General features: G+C 41.4%; 1 protein-coding gene across 1 annotated transcript; it reads right to left on the bottom strand.

The window, feature by feature from the left end:
- Window positions 1-14,794: 14,794 nt before the first annotated feature.
- LOC311508872 (uncharacterized protein) lies at window positions 14,795-16,500 on the bottom strand (the record flags this gene model as incomplete). Its single annotated transcript, XM_084573861.1, has 1 exon — window positions 14,795-16,500. Exon 1 carries the CDS (start codon window positions 15,869-15,871, stop codon window positions 14,795-14,797), a length of 1,077 nt encoding a protein of 358 aa, XP_084429987.1. The 5' UTR covers window positions 15,872-16,500.
- Window positions 16,501-17,110: the final 610 nt, after the last annotated feature.

A 17,110-nucleotide genomic window follows, 5' to 3' on the forward strand; every position in this document is an offset into this window, starting at 1 on the left:
CAAATAAAGTGCTTAAACAGTACAACTTTTTCAAGCAATAAAACAGATGAATGCATCACAAAAATAGCTAAAATGAGGCATAATCAGTATCAGATGCAGATCAGAAGCTGGGTAAAGTCCTTGTCTATGATCTGTGTGCATGGTTATACTGGCCTAGTCTCAGCTCAGATTCTCTTCTTTATCAGACTTCTCAAAGTAGTTTCTGGTTTCTCCTGCTGTCTTGGCAGTCTCTGTATCTCTTCTTCTGTGTACTTCGGGGTGCAGGCATAGATAGTAAAGGGGTGCACTGCAGGTGTAGCGCAGCGCAAAGGTTCAGGGGCGCTCATCAGCGCCATCTACCGTCGTGGAGTTTGAAAAGGAACGGAAGAGTCTCGGACCAAGATGTTTTTGTTTTTTTTTGCGTGAGAAATTGGATGTGTGGCGTGAGTGCGTGAGAAAACAGGCAAAACCGTGTGTCACACGGTGAAAGCGTGAGAGTTGGCAGCTCTGGAATTGCTTAACCAATGACTGTTCCACTGATCCGCGACCATAAAACAAGTCACTAAGTTACATTTTGCAAAGAACCACATGATAACATCATTACCAAGCTGACTTGGGCCAGCAGGAAACATTTCTATTGGGTTATTTCTCTCTTGTCAGTAGTTGAGCTCTATTGAATCAAATCATTATGGAACGTTTACTAGAAATCTTTTTATTAAATCTTCTTTTATGTAATATATCTTCGCTTTGTAAATCTTTATTCAGGTGATATTTATGAGGATGGAATTCCACTTTATAAGACAAAAACCAAGCTGAAACAAAGGCAACTTGGTAGAGTTTCTTCAAGACGTTTCACCACTCATCCAAGTAGCTTCTTTAGCTCTAAATGACTGGTAGGGAGCTGGGGTTTAAATGTGAACATCTGTGGGTGTTGTCCACCTGAAACTCGCATGACTAGGGTCTGTTGTTTACCTGCTATTTACCTACAATTTGAGAAATCTCTCTTTAATTAGGCCACAGCCTGCGTTCTCATTTCTTGCCACTAGAGGTCGGTGTAGCCCCTCACTGCTCACATGCACCGGCATGCAGCCGCAGCCCGGTCAGAGGCAGCAGAGTGTCGGGAACTCCAGCAGCTCCGCTCCGTATATTTCCACTGACCGTCTGTTTAAAGGATTCATTCATCAGAGTCAGAGCTGCAGCTCGGTCTGCCCGGACAGGACCCATCAATTCATCCTCCCGGCTGGACATCCCGCTGCGCACATCTCATCCCTCCATCCAGAGGCGAGCCGCGTCCGCGCCCGAGAAGGTCAAACGCATCATTTTTTTTGATCAGCGGAACCACCAACTTTTTATATTTTTGTTCTCCACCGTTCCTCTTCATCCGATCAGCGCTTCGTCACAGAGGGATCATTGCTGCAACCACTGGTGAGTCTTTCCTCTGGTGTTTCCATGTGTGGCGCGTCTCTTCAGGAGACTGCAATACTGAGGTGTGGAGATGATCAAAGCTGTGGTCAGGCCAGGAGCCCTGATATTTTACTAGGAGGGAGAAACCTTTGAGGAAGGTCATGACATACTCCGAGCTTACTCTGAGGCGAGCTTCTCTCCCATGGCAACGAGTAATATTTCCAAAATATACAAGTGTTTCTGGATTGAGATCAAATTAATCTCATCAGGCTTTGTGTTGATAGATGTCACACTCCACATACGCGGAATGGCATTTCTCTTTTATAAAGTAAACAGCATTGTAACATTTGTGATGATGGATAAATCTTTTTTTTTTTTTTTGAACAGATTCATAATATCAACTGGAATACAATCCGAGGAGTGGGTTTAATCCTCATTGATATGCAGTTTCATCTCACTTTGCTGTTCATCTCCCTTCACCTTCCTCTCTTGGGTCCAAACCGGAGACTAAAAGACCCCTGGCAGAAGGTTATGTGTTGGGATCCTGGGCAACAATCACACAGATTGGCTTGATACCGCTGTTGATGCACTGGACTTGAAATCAGCGCTGAGAGGGACTGAAGGCTAGATAAGATTACAAAGCCTGAACGTCCTCCAAAGCAAGTCACAGCAACTCTAAACTAACATGCACATATCAAGATAAAGAGCATGTTTGGCTCCCAGAGAAGTACAACGCTAATAACTGTCTGTGTGTCTTGTAGCTGCATTCTTTACATTTATGCACTTCATACTTCTGCAGCTTCCTTTTACTCAGTGCATTAAGCTTCACCATATTAATATGTGAGTATCGTTAATAAAACAACAGTAAGTGAATACAGTTATGTCAAATTTGAACAATGTTCTGCTCACATCTTAATGCTGCAATAATAGCAATATGTCAGTATAGAACACTTAGCCATGTATGAATGAAGGAGTTGATGATTTCACAGGATTTCTTTGTTTTTACAATGTTTCCAGCGCTGAAACGCGTGAAATGATCGATAATATGGAGGTACCATACGCCTGGTTCCACTTCATGCAGGTCCACTGCTACCGTTTCATTATACTCAGAGGCCAAGGGCAAACCTGCAGCAGGCTTTGGCTTCGTCTTGCTGTACCTCTTGCATATGTCACAGTCATGTACTGTTTGTTGCAAAATAGTAATCCATTCTTTGTCCTTATTTCCTGCGCTGTGAATGAGCCTCTGTAGACGGTCTGTGGAAGCATGGCCAAACTGTTTGTGAAGCTTCAGGAGAACTTTATGTTTCTCATCAGTGGACATGTTTTCTGTCACTGTAAGGACTTCATCTTCAATCTGACTATTTTTAGTATCTTTGTCTCTGATGTCTACACAGTAGTGGCCAGAGCTAGTGAATTCAAGAGGCACAGGTTGTCTGAACATCACAGCTCGGTCATTTTCCATGTCCGAAAGCGGTGGGATATGAACTTGGTTCACTTGGTCTGGGCTGAGGTCTTTCACACAGTTTTCCAGCCATTTCTCTCCACATACAGGAGTACAAGCAGTGTCAATAATAGCTGACCCCAGAGATTCAGCCAGGAGGATTTCTGAGTCAGACATGGGGCTTTTGTTAACAGTGTAATGTTACATTCCTCAATATTTTCATCTTCAGTTAATTTTACTTGTTCACTCCTCTTATGAGGACAGTCATTAGCCCAATAAAACGTGCTCTGACAGATGGCGCATCTTGATCTCTTACCGAATTTATCCAGTGGATTGGTACCCGGTCAAGGTCCAGTCTGTAACGTTGTGTTGCGTTTTCCTCGTCCTTGCTGTCTTTGCTCTGTAAAGACCGCCACGTCCTGTTGGTTCACTTGTACACTTGTTTGATGTGCCTGGCGTTTTTCCTATTAAGAGCCGATTTCATGTCTTTAACTCCGTGCATGCCGTCAGTGCAAGTTGCCTGCTTTTCATGTCCAGACAAGCCGTGTCCAAGAGCTTAAATACTAACACAGCGTAAGGTAGTGTCATATTGTACTTTTTCATCCGGTTATATCGCAGCTCAAAGTCAATGATATACTGTAGTCAGACATTCAGAGCTGTCTTTTGTAATGCCATCAAAATGGGAATACGCTTCATATGTGCGGTCTTTTTCCTCCTTCAGGAACACTCCAGTCCAGTTTCGCTAACAACGTATCCATACCGTTATCATTGTCCAAGTCTTCTGTGGGTATTTCCATGGCTATTTCCCGGCCTCTTCATTCGAGCCCCAAAGCGACACGAGTGCCTGTTTCTTTTTGTCAAGTTGTGTAACTCGCGTTAAGATGTTGATTTCATTTTTCCAACCTTCATACGGTCTGGTATCGTCAAACTTCTTGTCAGACTTTGTAACTACCAGCCATCCTCTGCTACCAGTGTTAGACGCAATAAACAATAAACGTTTGTATATCTCGAGCGACTTTATTCAGTTCACGTTCAGAACAACTCAGTGTCCGCCATCTGCGACATCCTAACAATGACACACTGCCCATGTGTACATGCGTTCCCAGGGTCAAAGGGTAAACACAAAGGGGAACTACCGTTTTTTTACAAACTGAACCTTATTTCTGGCATAAAATACGCTCGTTTACTCGCCCATATAACTTTGGTGTCATTTGGAGTCATTCGGCCGATATTTAGATCTGCGTCCATATAGTGGGAGTGACTGGGGCACCGAAACACAGCCTCTAAATAACGCATTATCTGCCGCGAAACTTGTTCATTTCACCAATATTTTGTTATGATACTATAGTGCTATTACCTGTTGAGTCCGGAGTTTGTCTTGATCAGCATTCGTTCCCGCTGCAGCAGCATGTCAGCTGTCTCAGTCCTACATTTAGAAGGTTTTTATTGAGCATAAAGGGCTGCACTTCTGCCCCATGGCATGGGAGGACAAACTGGTCAGCTGGCTGCAAATCCCAACATAAAGGTTTTATACACAAGAGATAGAATAAAAAGTATATGTATTTAAGGAAAACCAAGAAATGAATTACACTGTCAGTACTTTTCTAATTACCCATAAAGTATTAAATAATTACAAGGTAGTAATAGGACAAGCATTTATTTCAATATGGTCATTAAAAAGTATATAGAAGTAAACACTGGTATAAAAATTATATATAAAAAAAAATAAGTCAAAACCTATAATAAGTACAACATAAGTAATAAGTACTTTGAATGGTCTCTTAATATTAACATTCCACCTCAAATACAATGACTTTGTATATACTACTTCTATAGCCTGTATCAAAAGAGTAAATGTCAAAAAGCTCCAATGGCCTGATGCTTTAATGGAACAGTTCCTGATTTTGGGAAATATGCTTATTTGCTTTCTGGTTGGGATTTAGAAGAGGGGAGGATTACTGCTACTCTGAGGTCTGTATGATAAATATATAATACATAACGATAAATGGATTGTGTGGGATTACTCTTGGCTGCTAGCAGTGGCTGCCTCAAGTCTCATCTGCATCACAAAGTTACAAATCAACAGAGACAGGAAGAAGAATGTACAAATACTGATTGAAAATAAAGAAAGCAGGAAGCTTTTTAATACGTATTTGTAGCCAGCAGGTGAACGTGTTCTCTGTGAGAATGGCTGGAGAACTAGACATCCATGGTCAGAGCGTGCTCATCTCAGCGGAGTGTCTCTTTTTCCAGTAATAGATAAACACCAACACTGAAAGATAAAGAGTTACTGATTCAAACTCAGCAGAAAAAATAGAATTTCCTCTATTAAGTGGAACAGAAAAATATCTTAGTATTTATTCCCCAATATCTCTAATGAAAATAGCAGAAAGCAATCATTAAACACAATGCAATGTACAAGTTGAGACTTTGACATGAACCGTTGATGGATCAAAATCACTTACCACCTATGACACAGGGTATCAGCAACAAACACACTATCAGAACAACCTGATGATCTGAATGTGGAGGATCGAGCTTCACTGTCTGGCCACCATACTTTATCTAGAAAACAATAATGGCACTTCTATTGAAAAGGAATTTCACAGTGGAATGTCACAAAAGATCAGTCAGTCAAAAATCTATTTACTGTGTTCATCAAAGGTTTTAGGTAAATGTCTCTATTTGAAAGTCATTGCATTAAAACTAAACTGCCTCAAGTTTGACTCAGTATTTTCCAGTTCAGAGGAAAGTTTTACCTCTATGTGCTGAAGTTTAATGTTGTTTGTGGTTTGTATCTCACAGATGAAAAAGTCAGTCTGGTTGTTGGTTTCTCTGCCTTCCATGATACAAGGGTATTTATTTTCATCACTAACACCCCACACTGACAACTCTGCTGCTGTCATCTCCAGTTTGTCTGCCTTTTTCTGAAATGACCACAGAAACAAATGCTGACCAATCATGAACTGATGTCACGTAATTTTGCATGTATAACGAAAAATATATGTTGTACCTGTATTGTGATGCGAACCCCATCCCCTGTCCTAATCGATGTGAAGGTGGTGAACACAGGGTCTGGATAGTAGGTTATAGTTGTGGAGCAGGCCAAGGATTGATTGGCTACTTTCAAATACACAGTGCTGACAGAAATCGTCTGAGGGTTTAAAGCTGTAGGTGTCTCATAGGAGAGGCCCTGTAGGGAATATACACAGAATAAAAAAGGACCTGAAATACCATGATGGCACATGGACACAGATGTTTCTGCATGACAACTGGGATGTAACGTACTTAAGTTATGTGACATAATGCAAGAAGATTACTTGAGATGATTCAATTCAATTCAATTCAATTTTATTTATATAGCGTCAATAACAATACAAATCGTCTCAAGACGCTTTACAAAAACCCGGCCTGAAACCCCCAGAGCAAGCCTGAAGGCAACGGTGGCAAGGAAAAACTCCCTTTTAACAGGAAGAAACCTCGAGCAGAACCCAGCTCATATGGAGGGACCCATCTGCCTAAGGCCAGCCGGGTACAGACAGAAGAAAGAGAGAAGAGAACAGCAAAGAGAGAAGAGAAGAGAACAGCAAGATAAACATACATCTGTCATAGATACACATATCTGACTAAAGCGTACATGTGGAATCTTATGATACAAACTGATGATGTTACATAACAGTTTGAAAATGTAAGAGGAATCATAGGCAGGTTGGAGAATTGTTCATTCAGGTAGGAGTGGCATATGTGACATAGCATATTCTAATGTAATGTAATTTGACTTGGTGAGATATAAAGTGACAATGGACAGTAACGTGGTAAGATATGATGTAACACAACATAATCATTGTAAGATAACTATATAATGGGACATTGTGTTTCTAGAGACTACCTGACTGCTGCTATGTCTGGGAGGTTGGACTTCCAGCTGGTCGTGGCTGTGTGTGATTCCTTCCACAAACTCCAGGTGGGACCCTGTAAGTGTGACGTTCCTCTTCCCACTGCAGAACATGGAACAGCAGCCAATCAGAGGAAATTGAGCTGAATATAAACTTGATCTCAGAGAAAAGGTTTTCCTTACAGGGATACCCTAATATCACAGTGATTGTATATGTACAGCTCAGTTTTTGAGAGACGGTCCAAAGTGAATGGTGGACTAAGAGACAAACAAATATTAGGCTATGCATAAAGCAAGGCAAATACAAACAGACTGCTGACCAGCTCTTGGTTCTCATAAGAACTGATTTCAGAAACATGACTTGTTCATAGTTGTAAGATTTAATAGTGTATCTGATTGATAAACCACCATAATGGAAACTGTAGTGACACTTCTTAATGGCCTTAGATGAAAGGTTGACTTCATGGACGATGGCGACAAATTACAATTCTAAATTGGAGAAAAAGCTCTGTTCCTCTTCAAGACAAACAGCCAGTCACAATAATGTTGGTCTCTTCATATATAATGGTGCCGAACCAAAGCCTACGTGATCATAATTAACCACATATTTATATAACTGTGAACTACCATGTTTTTTAAAGCTGTGTGCACAAACAGAGGAGACAAAATGACTTTATTTCCTGCTACTAAAAGGGAAGTGATCTGATAGTGAAAGAAAATGCTTCTGAGAAATGACTCTCTTTCCCCAACACATGACCCTCAACCTGTAACTGTTCCTCTCATGCTTTCCTAACAATGTCAACAAACTCTTGAAGTTGGTCACCAAAACTTGACATTAACCACGGATTTAGTTTATCTAAACCTTTTCTCCAACACCGTAGCTTTTAAAATTCTTCACCTGAATCCTGTGTTAGGATAATATGCTTTGTTATGTAAAAATATCAGTAAGTCAAACCTACCTGGCCCAGGTGCAGCTCGGTGCAATGTTGGTGCAGGATGGCGTTGATCGATAGGTGATTTTAGTGTTGCCATGGCAACTGCCATCTGGCAGTAGAACACATGCCTTGACAACACCTTTCTTATCTGTGCTGGGAATGTGGAACGTCAGACTCACAGCAGTCTTGTTCCATACAGGAGATCTGAAAGAGAAACAGATCAAGACTCACCATCATCACAATAACAATAATGTACAGAAAACATGACACTGTAGAATATGTCAGTTCACAGTATAAGTGTTTTTCTAGTGTAGGTCTTCTAGTGTTGTCTGTAAAGTGACTCACTCTTGTGGAGTACAGTCTAGGTCTGTCTGGATCCTCACTCTGGTCACATTAATGAGGTTCTGACCTGACAACAATGCATGGTTTCTACCGTAGAAAGACACAACACTGGGAGTGATGGAGGAAATTTCTGGCTTCTAACAGAAAAAAAACACACACAAAAATCACCTTTCAAACATTACCCTACTGTTATGACATTTACTGAATGTAGGTGATTTGTCAGAGGAACAGTTGAGGTTCAGACTCACAGAAAAGTTCATCCCAGGCTCCATCTTTTTGCAAACACTATCCTGCAGGAGGAAGTGGGTAAATAGATTCAGAAGGTTTACAGTCCCTGTAAAGGTACTATTAGAGGTGTTTTAGGTTTTATTGTGGTTGATGTTAGATTAGCTCAAAAACTAGATTCATATGTCTTTTTTGCTTGTTTAGTGTCTGCATAACTAGAGACTGAGATATTTCATGTTTAACAAGCATGAGGTAAATTAAGCCATATAAGTAGAACATAATACAACATGAAGCTTGTATTTTGCATCTGTTTGATGCGTGCAGAACTAGTAAATAAGACAATCTTGGTTTAATGAGCAGCTAGCTTAGCAAAGCACTGAGAACCAATAACATATAGGACAAGTGAAGTTAGCAGCTCAAGTGTCTAAACTAAATATTATTAATTTCAGAGCAGGGCTTCAAGTGTTCAGTTTAACAAATGTATCAAAATGACTTTAATAATATTGGATTGATGCAGACCTTTGAAACATCAGATAAGAACATTCATTAATACACAGGAGTAGATGTAACAATCCCTTGTGCCAAAATCCCAGGCAAAACACATTTAGAGGCCCTGTCCAGCTGAGAAATCCTAACAAACCTACAGTCATATGATATGACGCTTAACCTACAATCTAAATAAACTAAGTAAATGCTGCTGGCTTGTATGGCCCGCTGAGCAGCAGACGCTAACTCAAACCTTGTGAAATATAAGCTAACCAAATGCTACTGGCTAGCTTAACCTAAAATCTAAATAAACTAAGTAAATGCTGCTGGCTTGCAGGCCCACAGAGCAACAGAGGATAATTCAAACATTGTGAAACATAAGCTAACCTAACGCTGCTGGCTTGTATGGCCCGCTCAGCAGCCAACCATAGCTACCAAACAATATGAAGACATCAGGAACCTGGCCTAAACAACAGCAGTATGCAGCATGTCATTGGGGTTTTCAAGTGGGCACCTCCCTTCACCAATGTTTCGTTAAGTTAGGCTCACGACACCTCAAGAAGGCTTAAAAATAGTCACTATTACATTCTCCACTCCTTGAATAGACCAGGAACAGCTGTTTTCGTTCCATCCACAGCCAGCCTGGATACACTGCTGACACCTGAAGAACAAACAAACACATAAAACACATACTAATATATGGATCAAAACTACTTAATATTACATTAGTATATAATAATATAGTTTACAATCAAATATCTTTTGTGATGACAAAACACAGTCTCTGCCAACCATGGTCATCAGATGAAGCTTTTCAAGCTTTTGTCAAGAAGAAGGTAACTGATTTTGCACCTCAGCTTTTTCAGTTCTATCTTTCATTATTTACATGATATATATATATAGGTTATCCTCAGCATGTGTCTTTGATTTCTAGAAAGTAAGAATGGACTTACAAGTCAGAAGATGGAGGTCCACTGATGTCAGAGCAGTTGGTTAGCTTCAGTCGCTCTGAAAGGTACGTCTTCCCAAGTCTGATCTTTACAATGACATCCAGGCCTGTTAGAGAAAATAATATGATGAACTTCAGAGTCTTGACCTCTACCACATGACAACACAGATGTGTTAACTGGTAGAATATTTCTTCTGTCAGAGTCGTCTCTCTCATTGATATTTTTGGTTGTATGTGGCTATGATGGGACATGTTGCAAATTAATGAACAGGCCTGATTTATGACAACATAACATCTATAACTCCTCTCTGATTGTGAGATTTTAAGTTAACTGGATTATTTATCTAAAGCTACTGACCGTCAGCAGGAATTGAGCCATGGGATAGGCTGCAGGTGCATTGTGGGAACAGAGGAGGACTATTTTGTGTACAAAGTTCTCCAGATGATGCAGAGATTTGACAGGCAAAGTTCGACTCCTCCCAGTTCACAGTCAGGTGGGTCCCGATCTTTAGTGTGATCTGAGAAAGGAAGAGAGATGAGTGACAAGTAACTGATAGTTACAGTTGTATAGTGTTAGTGTATAACCTGTACCTCTCCACTGGGGTTCTTTACAACTTTGTGAGAAACTATTTTCTCTTGGAAATCATCAGGAATGGACAACCAGTCAGAATCTTTGCAGTCGTCTTCAAATGTGCATCTGGGAAAAGAGAAATCTCTTATAACCAAGTTCATGATGGGTTTTTTGAAGATGTCAGATGCAGATGTTGTTTCTCTGACCTTTGTTTAGAGCCACACCAGACACAGTATGGATCCTGTGCAGACCAACACTCCTGTACATTTGTGTACGTGCTGCAGTTTGATACAGGTACACGCTTCATCTGGGAAAAAAAGCAGACATTTAGAGACACTTCAAAATACAGCAAAGGTACATGTGACACTAAAATAATAGTGAGTGAGTAACAGCAGTACCTGGTTTCTAAATGCCACGTAGACATGTTTCTGATCCACTTGATCCAGTTGTATTTTGGGAAACACTTGGCGGTCGTCATTAGCCCAGTAGAGCACCGTGGGACAAGCAGGGTGATAGTTCCTGTCCACAGCAAGCTGACAACCACAATGTAGTTATGTTTCTGAGAGACTCACTGCATATTTTCAGCCTCAGTAAACTACTGTGGTCAAAAGGTAGAAGGAAAGCAACATCTTTTGCTATGCCTGTGACAGCACTAAGGTCTAGCCACTAGTTAATGACCGCCACCATTAAGGTTGCAGAGGAAAACCTTTTACACTCATAACACAGAGCTCAGACAAGCACAGAAATAATGAAGTGTGATGAAAGCATTAGTTTGTGTTTCTGCTTCATGTCACTTCCACTGTGTTACTTCAACACTTACCAGTATGCAGGATGTGAAGCATTGATTCAGGCAAGTATAGACTCCAGAAGTATATTAATCAGCTGACTAATATTTTACATTGTCTTTAATTCTACCCTCTGAGTGTCTGCATTTAGGTCAGTTTCTTGTCACCACCCACGCCTTTTGCGTGCTTCTTCAACCACATTGAGTTTCACATCAGATGTGATCTCATGAAAGGAACAGGCGTGTGATACAACAAGCTGAAAAGATTTTTAAAGAGTGTGCCCATAGCAAAACTCTGCATTGTTCATGTTTGTTTCTTATACCTGCTGGATGATGCAGAACAATTATCCTACCTCTGATCTACTGTATGTTTGAACATCTTAGACAGCTTGAACTAATACAGCCAAGTGCCAGTTTTGGGCTCCCCACCATCTACCTCCTTGGACACTGAATCAACAAAGACAGAGTAATACCCCTACCATCAAAGTATGTAGGGTTGTAATCTTCTCGCAACCACTCACAGTCTAGTCCCTGCTGGATTTCCTCCCTGTCAACTGTTATGGTAAAACAACATGCGCTCTAATATTCCAACATGAGCATTTGCAACCTCATGGCATGTGTGATTGAAATTTATCAGAAGTCTTCGAGTTGCTTCAATTTATAACTTCAAATGGATCCCCTCTTTGTTTGTGGTATCAACTGTACCCAATGTTCCTCCAGAACGATTATATAGCTGAAAGTAGCAGCAGATAGAATATTATATCATGGTGTACACAGTTCAGTCTGATTTGACAGTCTTTAAGAAATACTGCCAGATGATTAGGTTATTCAGATGACAATTACTATTTCAAATGACAATATACTTTCTTTAAACATGACACTGTCAGCTAGCTAGTGGAAAAAAAAACTTTCCACTGCATTGTGACTTAATATACTCTAAAGATACTGTATTAGTTCACAGCCCTTGATATATATCCCTCCTTTTAATAAATTATTGATTAAAAGTATTTTTTCCTCTTTCCAGTCACAGATGCACACCACTCTTTATACACACCTTAATGAGCTGTCCATCTCCTGTGCCAATGAAGAAAACCATCCATGTCTTCTTCCTCACTGCCAGCACAGAGGTCATGTAGGGCTGCCTGAAGAGTACTGCTGTTGGTTTAAGGGTCTTAGCCTCAGAAACAGAGACACATAGAGAATCAGGTTTGGATTTGAACTGTATTTATACAGTAGACACCTGAAGACAGAATTCTGCTGTTTCATTTCAGGGGCTTCTCCTTTTCTACCTATAGGTGGTTAAGCTGAAGTCTCAGCGCTGACTCTGTACCAATTCTCTGCGTGCTAAATAAACTGTCAGTTAGAGAAGTTGTCGGGTGGTCTATTCATAGTCAGACTAACCTTTCCAATAGGTATAAAGAAACTGGGCTGAAGGAGAGGGGAAAATTCCTCCTTCGACAAATTGGGGACTCGTCCGGTTTGCCTGGAAAGGAATAGTTACACTGGAGGAACGTCTCTTACAGCTAGCGGCCGCAACTAAATAAAAGTAAATTCAGGCCGGAGGGGTCTGATCAGCGACCAAGAAGAAGCCCGAAAGGGAGCCCCAGCCTAGGAGTTCAGGTTATAGTTCCCTCACTTGAGCATCCAAGCATAAAAGAGACAGCTTCAGAGAGAGTTCGGGTTATAGTTCCCTCGGTTGGGGAAGGTGAAAAAGAGACAGCTCTGAAAGTCTGTAGACAGAGGGGGTTTAAAGGTCCCTCGGTCAAATGTTTAGACTCCCAAGAGTCTGGAAGTTTGATTGTAAAAGCTCTACTCTGTAGCCACGAGGTGGGTTTAAAGGTCCCTCGTCTAAATACTTAGGCTTAATTTGCCTGGGTGTCTGGGTGTAAAAGCGCCCCTCTGTGGATAAAGTAGATAAAGTGAACAGTAGGGAAAGAATAGGGAAGGATAAAAAGAAGTCACGGAAATGGTAAAAGTATTTTAGTATTTTGTGTTTTTACTGTTATGTGTGAAATATTATGCGGCGACCCTCCAAAATAAAGTAAACAAACTGACAATTGAAAATAAAAAAGCAGGAAGGTTATCGAAGGAAAAGAAAGAAAAAGAAAAGATTGAAGATCATGTGAAACTTACATGCTTGCATTTTAGCAACTGCTTTTCTAGCCACACCAGCGCTCCAGTGCAAGCGGTCCAGACGGAAGTAAAAGAAAAGAACAAGCCCGATGTAAGTGAGATAACCACAGCAACAACTGGTGAGTCATTATACCCTGCACAACCTTCATACACCACACTGACAGCAATAAAGAACATGTTAAGTGAACTAAAAGAGGGAATGGCCAAGTTAACTGTCACAACCAGCGAGGGGGAGGCAGGGTCACAGTATGGGGAGGTAAAAGGAAGAGAGGCAGCATGGACGTAGAACAGAACAGACGAGACGGAGAGGGAAAGTAAACAGGCAATGGAAGAACAGGCATTGAGAGAGCAGGCTCTGGAGGGAATGGTAACAAGAGAGCAGGAAGAAAGGAAGGAGAGGACATGAGATAAGAGTGTTTTGGAACAGGAACAGATTGTACGTGCTAGATGTGTAACTCCATCAGCTGCTCAGGCTAATGTGATGTCTTGCTCATAGCTGAATGATGGACTGTAACAAGTGTTATCGATGGAAAAAGTACGTAGGGGAAGGGAGATGAAGAAAGGTTTTTGTAAGTGTTAATGGTTACCGAGATGAAAAAAGTTAGTGTTTATTAGTTAAACAGAGACTAGAATGTGTTAAACTAATACAGGCAATAGAGAAGGAATGTGGACAATTTAAAAAGAACAGAGAGGAAGAAGGTCACTCACAGGCGAGAAATTGTCTCAGTGAGGCACAGAAGAGGAGATAAAGGAGAGAGGGAGAGTGGATCTACAGAAAAGTGTTCCACAGAACGTGGAATGAGCCAAGGTGGACAGGCCCGTTTAAGGTAGTGTCGTCGACCACGCATGGTGTGAGAGTCTGGCTGGATGAAGAGCAGACTAAGGTGAGTAGATACTGGCATGAAGCACACTGTAGAAGAGGAGAGTCATCCACAGAAAGAAACCTTAGAGAAATCAGAGAGCACCTAAGAGATATAGGCGAAGAAACAGAGGAAGAATAAAATGTTGACCTTTGGGTCCTGGCCTACACTGGCCTGTTTGGCAGTGGTAAGCCCGATAGTCGTTCCGCCTTTACTATGGCTGGATGTAATATAAAAGTTACAAACGCAGACAGCCCTTAAGGCATGCCAACAGGGGGATTTGTTGGATATTGAAGAGTTATGTGAGGGCAAAAACAGAAAAAAGTGTTCTTCTTCTATCATACCAGATACAGGGTTGTTTGCTGCATCCTTGCTCACGAGATATGATGCACCACACTCAAATATTTCACCTTGTAGAAACCAGTTAGAGCAGGTCACACGTTGCAAACTACTGATACATGAAAGGCCGTGCTCCTCCTATTGTCCTCGGGTGGAGCCCAGATAGAATAAAACTTCTGTGCACACATAGTTGGGGGCTTCTCCTTTTCTACCTATAGGTGGTTAAGCTGAAGTCTCAGCGCTGATTCTGTACCAATTCTCTGCGTGCTAAATAAATTGTCAATTGGAGAGAAGTTGTTGGGTGGTCTATTCATAGTCAGACTAACCTTTTCAAGAGGTATAAAGAACCTGGGCTGAAGGAGAGGGAAAAATTCGTCGTTTGACAAGGAACCACACAATGAAATGATGAACATTTATCTTGCACGAATGACCAGAGAAGATGCTGTGAAACCTAGACAAAACATCTAATCACCATTAAAACATTATTTACCTGCTTCGGGTTGGGACTATCCACATAGTAGAAGTCTGGATCCTTATCTTTCTCTAAGCTGAGATCAAGACTGATGTCAAACACCACCAGCTCAGTGTTGCTTTGTTCTCCGTCCACAATGAACACTCCGCTCCAAAGCACCGTCTGTCCACCTGGGATGACCGAGGAGGCCAGAAGTCTGCTGTCTTCACCATCAGAGACTCTGAGAGTCGCCCCCCGCAGAGACTTGAGAGTTTGGGTTTTACTTGTTTTGCCTTCAAGCCAAATGAGACGGACTTTGTTACTTTTAGCGTCATTTCTTACGTTGGAGAGCAGATAGATGGTCGAGTTGATCTGAAATCCGTCCACAAACTCCGCATCGCCTTTACTTTTGATCGCAGGTGTGTGTGATCCATCAGGTAGAGAAAATATAGCTGCCTGGTCTTTGTGATCCGCACCCTGAAGGTTGATGGTCTGAGCATCAGAGGAGCACTTGCCGTTTTCAGGCTGCATCGCGGTCAGAATATAAGTCTGTGTCTGAGTTGGATTCTTCTTAACATCCACCAGAATACCGACGAACGAGCTGTTGCGTCTCAGTGGTCCCACCTGGACGTGTTCTCTGTACAGAAGGTTAGAGATGTTCCTCAGGCCCAGAACCTCGCAGTAACCACACTGATTGTCGGTCACACCGCAGATGATCTGAGCGTCATTCTTAACAAATGGTAATAATAAGTTGACGCTGAAAGTTGCGTTCCAGTCAGCCGTCTCAGAGACCCGGTCAAACTGATCAAGACCCGGCTCTTTACCGGGCTTCAAGATTCCTCTCTGGGTCAGACTGTGGATCAGAGTCAGGTCGTGGCTCAGCTGGTACAGCTTCTCCTCTGTAGCGATATAAACCGTGTTGGTGGCCACTGCGAAGTGGCGGATGTCTCCATCGAAGGCGAAACCTCCTCCATCCTCCTCCAGACACCGACCCTGTTCTCCCCAGAGAATACAAAGCAGACCGAGCAGCAGGATCATTTTCCAGCAACGGTGCCAGCTCTGGCTGGATACCCTCATACACTGAAGCTCTGCATAGCGCTCTGATCTCTGACACTGCGTCTCTAGAGCCGCGCGTTAAATCGCAGCGAGACTCGAGAGAAATGCTGAAAGTGGGAGGAGGGAGCGCGCTGAGCGAAACTAAAACCTAGCAGACATTCTAAATGTTTCTGATATATGATGATTAAACAACATTACTGTTTTCACTTAGCCCCATTTGACGGTCATCTATCATGTTCTTTAAGTCCACACAGTTTTAGTCAATAAAACATGCTGATAATGATACAAAATCAAGTCTCAAAACATTTTGATCAGTCAAGACCAAGAAAGACTCAATGACAGCTGGCAAGTGCTCGATAAATCAGCCTCCAGCAGTTTACATGGTATCCATCTCGAGAGGAACAAAAAGCCGTGACAAGGATATTTTCACCTCCATTCAGTTAGCGAATCAGTTCTGTTTGTCTCTTTTGTCTCTACTTACACAGTGATCTGCAGGACAAATATGCGATCCTTTTAACATCTGCAGAAAAATTCATGACATTTCTAATCAAATACTGAATAAGGAAAGTGCATGTCCGCTGACCCCTCCAAACATTATACAACTATCCTTTCTATTCTTTCTGCGTGTTCAGACAAGTGTAAAGCAAAGGTGACATCTGGTGTCAGTTCTGGGAACTTATTTTCTCTATTCTATTAAATAACTTCAGACATCATTGACAGTGAAGATCAGACACTGTATGACAGTTTTCACGCCAGTCCTGTTTTTTATCTTCAAAATATCCACAAAAGACCATTGTAAGCATTAATAAAATAATTTTATCAATTTTCTTCACATAAATTAGCCGTACTTTATGGCTGCAGAAAATAGGCTACATAAATTCAAAGTGAGGGTGTTTGCAAAAATAATACCGACTAGTTTTTAATTATTTTAATTCAGTGTTTTTCAAATTGCAGCTAAATGAAATCAGTGTGTCAGGTTAGGCTACTTATTGCCTTTAAAACAATAGCTTTAAAACAGTAAGAGCTCTTCAAGGCAGACTGGGACACAGTGTTTAAAGTAGACTACCTGGCAGTTGGTTGACTGCAATCGAATCATCCTTTGTTGTGTTTGCAGAACATTAATCATCTATGGTTTATAAAATTTATGAAATACAGTAATTGATTCCATTTGACTGACAGAGTTACATTAATCACAATACTTGTCTATGTACATGTGTCAGGCTTCCACACAAGTCCTTTCAGACAGTTTCTGCATACGAA

This window comes from Chelon labrosus, assembly GCF_963514085.1.
Source record: "Chelon labrosus genome assembly, chromosome: 23".
NCBI lineage: Eukaryota > Metazoa > Chordata > Actinopteri > Mugiliformes > Mugilidae > Chelon > Chelon labrosus.